The sequence below is a fragment of the Pholcus phalangioides genome, unplaced genomic scaffold (assembly GCF_987345545.1).
Source record: "Pholcus phalangioides strain wild (caught in Gottingen) unplaced genomic scaffold, Ppha-v1.0 ptg000003l_1, whole genome shotgun sequence".
NCBI classification, from domain to species: Eukaryota; Metazoa; Arthropoda; class Arachnida; order Araneae; family Pholcidae; genus Pholcus; species Pholcus phalangioides.
This window is the reverse complement of record NW_028301596.1, coordinates 55378822-55392698: the sequence shown is the minus strand read 5'-3', so window position 1 is coordinate 55392698 and position 13877 is coordinate 55378822. Positions and strand designations below refer to the sequence as shown.

General features: G+C 34.8%; 1 protein-coding gene across 2 annotated transcripts in view; it reads right to left on the bottom strand.

Moving 5' to 3' along the window:
- LOC149088913 (protein ELYS-like) overlaps window positions 1-13877 on the bottom strand; it is a 151517-nt gene that overhangs the window by 131611 nt on the left and 6029 nt on the right. For both annotated transcript variants that reach the window (XM_089250740.1, XM_089250731.1), the window contains exons 3-8: window positions 13536-13801; window positions 6102-6372; window positions 4702-4779; window positions 2447-2555; window positions 1417-1545; window positions 1212-1296 (exon numbers count right to left, since the gene is read on the bottom strand). In XM_089250740.1, the coding sequence (XP_089106866.1) occupies window positions 1212-1296; window positions 1417-1545; window positions 2447-2555; window positions 4702-4779; window positions 6102-6372; window positions 13536-13801 (938 nt within the window). The remainder of the gene's footprint in view (window positions 1-1211; window positions 1297-1416; window positions 1546-2446; window positions 2556-4701; window positions 4780-6101; window positions 6373-13535; window positions 13802-13877) is intronic.

Below are 13877 nucleotides of genomic sequence, written 5' to 3'. Positions count from 1 at the left end.
CATTTTAAGATGCAACTTATTTTTCCTCTTTCGCTGTTCTTGACCCCCCTTTACCTCTTTTAGTAGCTCAATATGTATCTTGTCTAGATATATACTTCAATTAGTGAATATGTATATATAATTTATGCTCACTTTCCTTTTATTGCAGTAGGATTCCATTTTAAGTTTCTCTCTTTTTGTTAGAGAGGTTATGTCAGGATTAGATATATATGCCTTACAATAAAATATAATCATAATTCATGGGAAAAATTCCAATTATTACAATTTTTTTAAATTAGTTTGTTGTGCTTAAATTTACATAGATATTCGGATGAATACCAAATAGCAGCCAAACCAAATATTTGTCCCATCTCTCGCTTAAGTAACATGAAAGTTTGTTGAGCACAAATTAACTTCATGGATTAACATTTCTCACGTAGAAAATGTTTTTTATTCATGAAGGCTTCTTCCTCCCTAAAGTCAGTGGCTAGTGGCAACACAGTATCTCATATATGCAGGTTTCTCAGTTCACTCTATATACAATCAAAGGGTCATTTAGCATCAATTAAATGAAAAAAATATTGACAAGATTGTTTCTTGTGCATGCACTGATTAGATTATATGTTCCAGACTTGCATGATGTTGCTTAATAATTTACACATTTTTATTTTTTCATCGATTTACCAAGTTTTGGTAAAAAAATGGGCAAAGTCAAAACTATAATGAAAATAACTTTCGAGCACAGTGCAGAAAGATGAAGTCCATGATATATGTTCAAAATACAAAAACAAAACACGAGACTGCTATTTCAAGGATAATATAGCCCCTTCATCAATGGAAATAGCCTGTTGTGGCGAAGGCCTGTGCTGATCTTTAGTCAACAATTTTTAAGCTCAGGCATTTGTCAGCCAAGGTATCACTGTATTGATGTTCATATTACTTGTATGATTAGCAATTATACCTTAATATTCACACCTTTAATGATGTTTAATACCAACTGTAGTCTTCACTCATTCATATGCTAGAGTGTCATCGTTATAATTTATAAGGAAAAGTAAGAAAAATGAATCTATAAATTTATAGCTCAATCATATTGATTTTAAAGTTGTATAAATCTACTCAGAAAATCATTATTTGGTTTAGAGGATTTTCTGCTGTCAAAGATACAAATACAGCAGCAACAGAAACAACAACTTTCACACTCGAAACAGATACTTCAGTTTTCTACTTACTTTGTATAAACATCCAAAATGGGGAATGCATTCTTTCTTTGAATATGCCAATGCATAAAGTGTAGCCATTGATTCGTTTTCAGGCCTAATTGAAATAATAAGATATTTAAACACATTGTAATACCCACAGCTTGAAAACCTGAAGTTCACATAATTTCTACATACGAATATAATAGTAAATTAGGATGAGAAAATATCAATTCACCTGTAATTTTCACCTTGATAATGACCATTAACTGCCCATACATAACAGAAATTTCTAGGATCATTTTCTGGTTCTTGAAATGCAAAATATATTACTGGCAGTTGACTACAATGAATACTTGATGAAAATCTACATGACAAAAAAAAAGCAAAAATTATCTTCCATACTAGAAACAAATAATATATTTTATTATAAGACACAATTAAAATTCATCATTGTTTGATAATTTTCATACACAGTAGGACCTCTGTATAACATCCATCACTTTTAGTGTCATCCTTATTAAAGGTTAATGACAGCATCATTAGAAAATTGCTTGCACATAATTTAGTAAACAAAATTATAGTCATTTTTATTCGTCCTTAGGTATCATAGACTAGTTATGATTAAATATGTACTAACTGTATAATCCGGTGGACCCAACTTGGTAAAAAAACAACAGTATGTATACATAGGTTGGCAACTGTTGGGCCAATTTTTCCCCTTAAACATCCAAGTGTGATTTAATCAGTCAGTCAGAAATAAATGTACAGACATATGCTGCTAGATACAGCCATGAAAACTATCTACTCAACCAATCAAATACTAAAAAGATAGATGTTCTCTCATACGTAAAATATTTTTCAATGTTAATATTATTTTACATTAATATCATTTAATTGTAAATTTGTGTTGAATCAATATTATGTCTATCTTTTAAGTTGTGATGATTAAAGATGCAAATGAAGTGATGCTCTTCCGTGACACAAGCAGTGTGCACTAAGTTCGTTATAAAAACGATCGTAAACACAGAGTGTACAGAATATGACTGGATATCGAGATTGACATACGTGAAGCTCGCATATCCAATCTAAAGGTATCGATGTTGATTTTGTTTGTACTTGCAAGCCGCAAGTTTCAATTATTATAGCCGCATTAAAATGAATTACAATTAGATCATTTCAGATCTTTTACATCACTCAAAGACATAAGTGATTTCAAAAGAATAAATTCCATTGAAAATAAGCAATTATATTGAATAGGTACTAACTCTAAAGAAAATTTTTTAAGATTCCACAGTTGAATGCCACCAAAGTTGAAGCCGATGATTAAAGATGCTAAGCTGCGAACATACTTGATGGCACTAACAATGACATGTCCTAAAATGGAGAAAAAATAAAATAATTTTCTGAACATGTTTCAAACATGTTCACGGCTGATTCCTGTGCATTTAGACTCAATAATTTTCAAGTTAAGAAGATATACAAAGTGCATAGGAATTTTCCTTTATTTTGAAATAATTCTGGAACCGTTGATCCTAATAGTATACTTCAGTACTTATCAGTATACTTCCAGTTGAAAAAAACTGTACAAATAATGTGTAGACCTTAGACATATCGTTCATATTGCAGAAGGTTGCATAGTTTTTCAAATTAAAAAAGTCAATTTTTTCTGTAAAAAAAGTCAACTTTTTATTTGGCACCTGTCCGAAAAAACCTGATTTGAAAGTTGTTGCCCTGTCTCTCCTGAGACACAAAAAGAAACGCACAATTTTAAGTGCAATATTTGCCGAGATATTGGAATTTAAAAAACCACTGCAAACAAGGGGGGGGGGGAAGAACAGCATTCGAACATAAAATGAATGTGTCAGTTTATCCAGTTTTTACCTTCATTTTTAGCGATTTTTGAATTCAAATATCTACATAAATATTACACGTAAAAACATGGTTTTTTCTGTTGGGTTCAGAAAAGACAAGACAAATTACTTTCTCTAAATGAGTTTTTAGGACTGTGACCAAATGAAAAGTTAATTCTTTTCATTTTAATAACTATACAACCCCTTGCAATACAAAGGACAATGATGTATCTGAAGTGTACACATTTGGATATTTCAATTAGAGTAATTCCAGGATAAAAAGACTTTCCTATGAACAAGAGTGACTCAAGCAAGGGTGTAAGAGGTGCGGTGCATTCAGTCAGCAGCTTGGGCTTTCGTTGGACACTAAAATTAAAAAAAATTTCCAGCAGTACAAATTTACACGACATCATGCTTTTGAGCCATATCTTGACAACAGAGGTGCTGAGCAAACTTGAGGAAAAAGACAGGGCTTGGGATAGTGTCACCACTATTACTACCCTTAACCGAACATGCACCTCGTACACATTCCTCTACGGAATTTCTAACAAATCGGCACAAGCCGGAATGTGTGTTCTGAGTGCCTTAACGTATTTATGTTGTCGAGTTTCGTGTTCATGCTGCCATATGGCTTCCATTTTCTGAAGTAAAGATGGAAATGCTTGAAATTTTCATATTTTGTCAGTATCGTGTTGTAGGCCTGCCTGCTCTCTGCAGAAAGACTTTTACAAATGACAGACCGGCTCACATTCATGCCTTGAAGCTGGAAAAAACCAATAAACCAACCCGCAGAAAACAACTTCAACCAACTACCGGGACCATGACACCAGAAACAGGAATGCATTCACAAGGGGAAAGTGTACATTTTGGTGCTCTCAAACAGTAATTTTTTTGGAACAGTCAAATAAACACAAAGGAAGGAATTCAGTTTTTCACTTGCCTGGTCTCTGGAGCGCCAGAAACTCCTTTGAATTAAATTTCTTCACAAAAATCAACCTCAATATACATCATCTTTACAGGATAAGATAAGTAATGATGGCATACTCTGAATTAGTGTTCTCAACCCTTTTTCATGTGCAAAAATAGTTGAACAATTTCACAGATCAATAAAAATTGGAAAAATAATTTACAGACCTACAGTAAAGGCTAACACAAATAAAAAGGAAAGAAAAGATAGTTTAATAAGAAAGTTTAATAATAAATAAACAGTATAATTTATTTGCTAACCCTTATAGCAGCAATCCAGAGATATCTCGTCAAACTTGATCTGCCTCACACCGGTCACACCAAAATATCTTGGGTTCTTAACATGCTTTTATTTCCAATGTGTCAGTTTTATAATGAGGATCAGGAAAATTTTAAAAACTGCTTAAAGGGATTATTGAACAATCAGTGCTTTCGCCTTTACAGCAAAAGGCTTATATGATTGATAATACAGATGACAAGTATTTTGTTTAAATAGGTATGGTATTGAGCAAGTACACTTTTCTAGTCAGAATACCAAAAATGTGTAAAAAGTTAACAGCATCATATGCATGCCAAAACCATGTTCTAGAATAAATGAAACTCATGTTTACCCTAATTGTTTTAAATATCAAATACCACATTTAATTCAATTGAAACATTAATTGATTATATTTTGAACAAAGTAGGAAAAACAAAGAACTTACTTGAAGAAAATGAATTTATAACTCTTTGATTGTTTTTACTGCAGTATTCAAATTTCTCTGCCATATTAAAACTGTTATCTGGAGGGGAAAAAACATTGTAATAAAATTTATCTTAAGAAACGGTGGTTCATTTTTTATCATTAAATTTCATAAATATCTTTACACTGTGTGGAAAATATAGATGACAACTAACAGAATTTTTTCCCCCTAAATACTACTTCAATACATCAATTTATTACGTCCATCTCAAATCTTATAAAAAAACAAATATAATGTTTTTGTTATTAAAATAAAGTTGATAGGGAGATTTTCCAAAACAAAAGTATAAAGAAAGGAAAAACACAAAATGAATTGAAATTGAAATAAAAATTTCAGAAATTTCATATATACACAAACTTCTTGAAGTTTTATATATTTTTTTAAAGCTTAAATACAGAAGAACCCTAATATAATAATTTCCTCGGTTCAATGAATCATTGTTTTCGAAGCCACTTCCTATATATATTCACGATCATTTCAACGTGACTTAACAATTAGCTGGATTTAAAGAATCCTGGTGTTTTTTCTAACAATCCTCTTGTGTTAGAAGGTTCGACTGTATTTCGTGCATCATCTTTTTCTTACTTGAATTATGATTCCATTCATAGAAAAGTAGTATTCATTTTGTTTTGGTCAATTATAAAAGGCATTAAACATGTAATTTGCTTATTCTTTTTCAAAAATTGAAAAAAGAATCAATCTATAGAAGTTTCACCAATCATAAGTTTAATAAATTCACAGTTTACAATAAATGAGATGAATGTGGGATAGCATTTGAATTCTTCTAAAAATTGCATTGAAAAAATAACTGAAATTAAATCTCCGAGATAGTATCATGATACATAAAATTATCAATTCATTTCCGAAAATTAGTCATATAATGAATTTTATTTGAAATACAGTCGAATCCCATAATAACTAACTCCAAGAGACCAGAGAAATAACTTCGTTATAATGAAACTTCGTTATAATGAAACTTCGTTGTAAAGGGAATTCCAAGTTTTTCATTGTTCCTATATAAACTTATCTGAGGGATTAGAAAAGTGTTCATTAAAACGAGATTTATTCCTTCACTATAATGGTATTTGTTGAAACGAGATTCGACTGTAATGGAAATCACTTCAGTTTATTTTCTGAAAATAAATTGGCATGATCAGGTAAGTGTATTCTATGCAGCATATAAGTGCTTTTTCACTTTCAAAACAAAAATAGTATACAGTTTGGCCTGACAATTGCTGTCGGCTGATAACTTGGATTACTCACAAGTTGAGACATCCCACTACTGCATGAACACAAGAATTTCATGACATTCCAAAAAACAATTTTTTTCAAACAGATCAAGATATAAATTTATTACTTACCATTTAATAAAATACAAAGATGCTGGCTGCTCTTCACACTGAATTCCCGTTTCTTTGTGATGTTGTCATTGTGTTTGCTGATGACACAAGCTTTATTTGGCAACATCTCCTGACTGTAATTATCCGACTCCAGGCATAGGTCTGCGAGAAGGATATGACCACCTTGTGTGCCAATAGCGAGAATACCAAAGAAGTACCTGAGCTGGTCATTTAAAGCATAGGTTTCCATAGTTGCTCCACCACTACCGCTTATCACCTCCAACGAAGTGACCTATTTTCCAGAATGACAGAAAGTTGTATCTCAGAAAAAAAATTGATGGTTTAAAACTAACATAATAGCAAACTGAATAATTTTGACGAAATTTTTTTTCCACTTTATCATGGGTGCAATAAACTGGACAGTGGATACCATTTTGAGAGTTCCCCACTTAAGAGATTTCCTTATTTAAAAAGTCTCATTTCCAGAGTTCCTTTTTTTGTCCGGTTCAATAACCTTAGTTGACTAATTCATATATTTGTACTAAATTATATATTATTTAAAATTAAATTTTACTAAATTATATATTATTTTATATATTTGTACTGTGACCTACCTTAGTAATATGAGATAACTTAGATTAGTGATATGAGGTAAAAATAGTTGAGGGTAAAAACCATATTTCTAATATTACATAGTGTGAATTACATGTGTACTAATCATGTTTAATACACAAATAATAAAAATGATTTGGGTCTTGTAAACATTATCAGATTGAAGACAAATTTTAGTGCTTTAAGAAATTACATTGTCACCAATAACAATATAATAATATTGAAAACCTGATTTGTAACTAAATAATTACGGCTCATCCTCAATCAAGCATGAAGGAATACAGGGGTAGTTAGCGATGATAATAGTAAAACTGGGGAATTACCATATTTTTTGGTTTTTCTATTGCAATTTCCCGATGATATGAAGTTATTCTCTTCAGCAGAAAACACTAGGGGTCTAAAAATTACAGATCAACAACTTTTCCAGTGGAGTTGTCAGTATAAACTCCCTATGTCAATATAAAAAAAAAGGATCAATACATTTAGGCAGAGAGCCACCGATCCTGAATATTATTAGCTCGGCAATGAAATGCTGCAGTAATTAGACACACACGTGGATGTGGGTATTGCAATGAGCCGTATCCTGGATTTTACTGAACATCATCTTGAAATAGTTTGCAAACTAATAGAATTTCATATGTACCACACAGCATACCGCAAATGTGAGGCTATGCGTCGTCATATGCTTTCTATGTGTACATTTGCCTGTCTCTGGAATTTTGTTTACAAGTATGGAAGTATATACATATTTTTGTTCACAAAATTAAGAGCATAGAGGTTCTTTGCCAAATCAACTCTACGCATGGGATGAGCGGGATCAAACATTTGTAGCTTTCAGATTCAAATCAAAGATCAGTATGGAAGGACATTTAAATTAGCGGCAATTTATTGTGTGAAATTTGTGATTGTATAATTTTATTTACCATCTGCAGATGAACGATGTACAGCATTCACCCATAATTCCCTTATATCGCCCGTCAAGTATTTGATGCATCAGTTATTGGTGTCTGTGGATGTCTGTGCTACTTGTATAGGACTCATTAATACATCTCATTCAGAGAAACATCAGAAGTATTTATACCTTCCTGTATAGGACCATTAAGCACCATATAACAACAAAGACAGGCCTGCATTTCAGTGAGATGTTCATCTCAGATGAACGATGTACAGCATTCACCCACAATTCCCTTATATCGCCCGTCAAGTATTTGATGCATCAGTTATTGGTGTCTGTGGATGTCTGTGCTACTTGTATAGGACTCATTAATACATCTCATTCAGAGAAACATCAGAAGTATTTATACCTTCCTATATAGGAACATTAAGCAACATATAACAACAAAGACAGGCCTGCATTTCGGTGAGATGTGTTTCACACTTACTTCCATATAATCTTCAGTCCTGTGTACTGACAGATAAACCACTATCTCTGTGAGATTTAACAACCCATCAGACTCTTCAGAAATGTACCTCAACAAGGGGCGAGAGTACCCTCAACCCAAAATGAGCGAGCATGCACTTGTCAATGCTAAATGTCGTGCTCCATTGATTTGCCCATGCTGCAATCCTGTTTAAATGGGTCTGGATCGTCTTTCTATCGCTTTGATTCCAGACTACCCCCATTAGCTTCACATGATCTGCAAATTTCCTAGCAATTCCATCGATACCTGAATCAAGGTCATTAATAAAAAGTGAAAAAGTATAGGAACAATGACACTTCATTGAGGAACTCCACTTGTGATGCCTGTCCAACCACAGAATTTCCCATTCACCCATAACTCATTGTGACATATCTCTTAACCATGATTCTACCCCATCAGCAAGTTGCCCCCAATCCCAGTCCTGAGCCTAAAGAGTTTACCATGTTGGACCCGACCGAATGCCTTATAGAAATCAAGGTACACAACATCTACATTTTTACCCATACCCAAAGCCTTAGTCACTCTATCATAGAAGCAAAGGAGGTTAGTTGCACATGACTTCCCCTTCCTGAACCCATGCTGATTATCCGACAATACATTATTCTTGTTTATCCACTTCACAAACTGCCTTTTGATAATGATTTCCAAAATTTTCGAGAGGAAGCTCGTCAAACTTACAGGACAATAATTGGACACAGCTTCTCTACTACCCTTCTTAAATATCGGAACAACATTAGGAAGTTTCCAATCCATTGGGATGATACCCTCAGCTACACTACTCCTCCATATATGTGGGACTTGTCACAACAATTCATTCGCACATTCCCTGAGGACCCTGGGACAGATATCTGGTCCTAGTGCTTTGATTGCACATACATTTTTTAGAAGATTTAGGACCTCCACGTCTTCCACTTGAATATTGTTGAGGATTTTATTACATCCATGCAACACTCATGTATTGAATATCATTATCTCCACTAAAAATCGATGCAAGAAAGTTATTGAAAGCCCTATACATGCTCACATTGCTCTCTAACCTAGACCCTCCTATCGAGAGGGGGCAAACTGTCCCCTTACATCCATTAGGGCCTACTGATGCATAAAAAAAATGATTTTTGGTCAGAGCCAATGTTATCTGCCAACCACGATTCAACTTCCTTTTTACTATCCCTTATTGCTTTCTTCAATGCTCTTCTTTTATCTGTAAGCAATAATAGGTCACCTCGTCCACTTTTATACTCACTGAATACTCTTTTCTTTTCAAGATAAAGGTTACGTACGTTATCCATGAACCATAAAAGGTGCGATGTACAAACATGCATTTTTCGAACAAAGGGAATGACAATGTGCAAGACAGAAGATGGCTTCTTACTAAATTCTTCCAATTGATTTACCACTCCGACTGATTCCAGCTGGTCTCTTTGAAAACTTTTGCTAACCTTTCTATTAAAACACCAAAGTTAGTTCTCTGAAAACAAAGAACCAGTCTTTTGTTATCAACTTACCCGAAGAAAACTTAGAGAAAACTGATGACACGATGGTCACTGGAAGAAAACTCGTTCCCACCAAAACATGTTCAACAAGATCCTCAGAACTAGTGAGAACTAAATCTAAAATAGCAGTACCCCTAGTGGCTTCTGACACATGCTGATACAAAACATTTTCGAGCACCAATTCGAGAAAGTCTCTTTCATACTGATCGTTAGATGAAAGGTTCTCCCAATAGGTACCCAGGTAACTGAAATCCCCTAGTACGACAATTCACTTACGCTTACACATGTAGTAAATTTCATCATGAAGTTTGGGTGATGTAGTTTGGATCCCTATTTGGTGGATTGTAACAAACCCCAACAATAAGTTTATGATGTCTTTTGTTTTCAAGCTCAACCCATATATAGTGTCAATATGACTTCTCTGCACGTTACTCTCTAGCCTTCAAACATGATTTCACGTATATCAACACTCCACCCTCCTTTACTATCAGATCTATTTCTCAAAAAAGTATCGTACCTTGAGATGTGTAAGAAAGATTCATCCCCATCGCTTGCCCAAGATTCTGTAATGGCTATAAGACCCAGGCCCTCCACAACCATCATAGTTTCTAAAAAATCTTTCTTTTTACCCAAACTCGTGGCATTAATTTGTCCAGTGATTTTTAGTGTCAATCGAGTAGCCATCCAAGTCAGAGGTGGGTAATTCCCTGTTAGTACCATTGTGATTATCATTAACTGACCTGCATTGCTGATTACGTGGTCTGGGAGTAAAAAACCTGACCTAAGCCTATCGTAAACCTCCCAGACCCCCTCCAATTCAGATGGATCCCATCCCAACGGAGCCACCTATCGGTAAATGCGGGAAGTTCCAAGAAAGTGACCCCAAATGAGTAGCAAATGTCATTCAGGCCTAAATTGTATTGGTGGATCCTACTCCTATACTCCCTACTACAACTTGGCAGTACTGGAATTACTGCCACATCTGAACGCTTCCACTAGCGGATAATAGTAAATCCCAGTACTATGACAGAGGCTGACTAATATTTGCTCCTACCTGATTCGTTCTCACTCACAGAATTACCCACAAGGGCAACTTTCGGCAATGAAAAATGTCTCGAACGTTGCTAATCTGCCCAGGAAGACACCAGCGCTCGAAATCCCAAAAATCAATCCCTACACACTGTTCCCTAACCATAGAATCGCAGATGATTAAACCCCTATCACTACACCCCCCCCCCCCGCTACCTCATCCACGACTATTTATTCACCCTCTAAACTAGTGTTTCCCAATTGGTGTGCCGCGATATCTGCTAATGGGTGCCGCGAGATATTACAAGATAAATAAGAAATATGACAGTTCACACTTAAGGTCTTAAATTTTTTTAAAGAAAAATTAATTACTTTCCTCTCATGCATGATAGTTCATTGGATAGGCTAAGTCACCATCTGGTGGCAGTGTCAGCAATTTGAGCTTTGGCCTGAGTTATGTTTGCTGGCTGTCCATGTACAGCCCCGTTCAGCCAACACCCTCTATAGCAAAAAGCCTCCGCGCAAAGCTTGTGATGTCACAGAAGAAATCCATTTCACCTACAGTCATTGGATACAGTGCAAAAAAAGGTGCAGATATCGCATGTGTCGGCCTGCTATATCCAATGGCTATAGCTGAAATTTACTTATGCAGCGATGGAAAAGCTTTGCGTGGAAGCCTTCTGCTATAGTTGGTGTTGTTTCAGCATACACGAGCTTAAGGAAAAGGATTTGTTGGCTTTGTAGTTTAATGGTCCTGGGTGCTCACCCAGCAAGTGAGAGTACGTGGGTCTCACATATTCCCCGCAAGAACAGTTGAATTTTCTTTCTTGGATGTATCTTCACATCAGCCAGCTGTAGAAACTTCATAGTAACAGCAGAGAGTAACATCACTTTCGGATAAGCTGAAAGACCTCATTTGTCAATGCTAATGAGGTCTTTCAGCAGTATGCAAGATGCAATAGATATGTAGTACTTTTCATCTCTTTCCACTGAGAATCTAAACTGGGTTATCTCACCATTTGATTTTGCAGACAGTGCGGAAGAAATAAATTTCATTCCTTGCAAATGGGATGAATTGATTCATCTTTGCGGCGATTCCACACTCAAAGATAAGTTCACCAAGAGTGAGGCATCGCTGGCTGCTTTTTTGGCATGGACCGAGAGAGGAGTATCCTAATCTGAAGGAGAAAGCAATTAATGCACTTTTGTGCTTTTAAACATCATATCTATGCTAGCAGCAAGCCTTCTCTGCTATGGCGATAATAAAATACAAAGCAAGAAATATACTACTACTACTATGCACAGCTTGTACACATTCCTCTACAGAATCTCTAACAAATTGGTGCATGCCGGAATGTGCATATATATGTTGTGAATATAATGTGAAGTTTGTTTCTCTGTAATACTTGTTGACATCAGCCAAGAAATAGACTGCAAGACCTTGAGGAAAATTTACGTGTTTCATTGCCAACTGTAAGGCCTGATTTCCAGTATCCGTGCTCAAAGCATTAATCACAAGTTTCTTATTAGTGATTAATAGAACAAAACTTTATTGATGTATTTTTACTCAGCAATTTTTGTTGCAGTAATCTGCATTTTGTATTCAAGGAAGGGTGCCCTAAGTTTTTGATGTTATTCCCGAGGGTGCCGCAAACTTCAAAAGGTTGGGAAACGTTGCTCTAAATTGTCATTGTTTGTGGAGATTGCTTCTTCATCGACAAGTGGCTCTGTTATAACTGGGCCCTGTAGATCCCTAACTTTATCCCCTTAACACTTCGACCTTGAGTTCCAACGTTGCTCTATCCAAACACCCCTTACACTGGAAACTATCAGCTACTATTCCCCTAGATCAGGGAAACCTCCCGTCGTAAGCTCTACACAAACTAGCTGAGGTCGAGGCATACTAACACTATTGCTAAAACTGGATAATACTTAAAAAATAGGAAAATGAGAAACGTTAACAGGAAATTAAAATAACGTAAAATACATTAAAATGCGAAACATAGTAAAAGACTAAGAAATTAAGTATATTATTAATTAATAAAAGAAATTAAGTAAAATAAAATGGTCAACACTAAATCATGAAGAAAATATATACGTATATAAAGAACACAACACACCCAAAAACACACACACACAAAAAGTATTAAGCTACAAAGTACAATTTATAATTATTAGTATTAGTTAACTATCTCTATTCACTAATACAATAGGGTCGAAATTAAAAAAACAAAAATTACTGAGAGTACCTGGGAAAAAGTATATACTGTTTGCTAACACTAACGTCCAAAAAACCCACAAATTTATATCAAAGAAGCGGGAAAAATACGAAAATGGTGGGGAAACAAAGAGCCAAATATTTGTTTCTATATGAGCAAAGGAATTGATTATATACAAAGAGACAACTGTCACAAACCTGGCGAAAGTAGAATGAAAATGAAATGAGAGTGAGAAAAAAGTAGTAGTATTTAAGTAGATCGAAAATACACAATGAAAATTAAAGTTGAGAGCAATAAAAAAACTTATTTCACAAATCTAACAATGTGCAGTCCTAAAAATCTAGTGACAAAATCAAACTGAAGAGTAAATGAAACAGACAATCTAAAAAAAATAAAAACCAAAGCAGAGTATGACCCAAAAAATAAAAACTCATGAGAACGAAGGAATCTCCAGCAAATGATGGGGATGAATTAATTTAAGGTCCTTCATTATATTGTACATTTGTCTTTAAATAGTATTAAAGGGCATTTGTCTAGCTAAGAACTAGGGAGTGTGTGTGTACGAAAACGCTAAAATGGTAAATCTTCAGAAGCCAAGAAAACAAACCTGCTCCGAAATAATACATACATACAAGATTGTGAGAAGATGATCATGTATTTAAAAGAAACATCATTCCATACCCTGTATGATAGCTGGATGGCACTGATTACTTTGGATGTTTTCACATTGAATATGCAAACTAAACCTTCTCCTTTGGATTTAACGTCGAGTCCGACGATGAGACAGGGGAAACCGATGTGAGGGGAACGCAGTTCTTGGACAGCAGTGATGACAAACATCCCGTCTTCGATTTCACTACCAAAGTGATAAATAGAACATCTATCTCTTGTGCGTAAGGAAAAAACTTCGAGGACAGCATTTCGAGCAAACCATGACCACGACCCATCTAAATATTAAAAAAAGATAAATGTTACAAAATTAGCAAGCCTAAATGATATAGAGCATAAAACACAGAAAAAAAA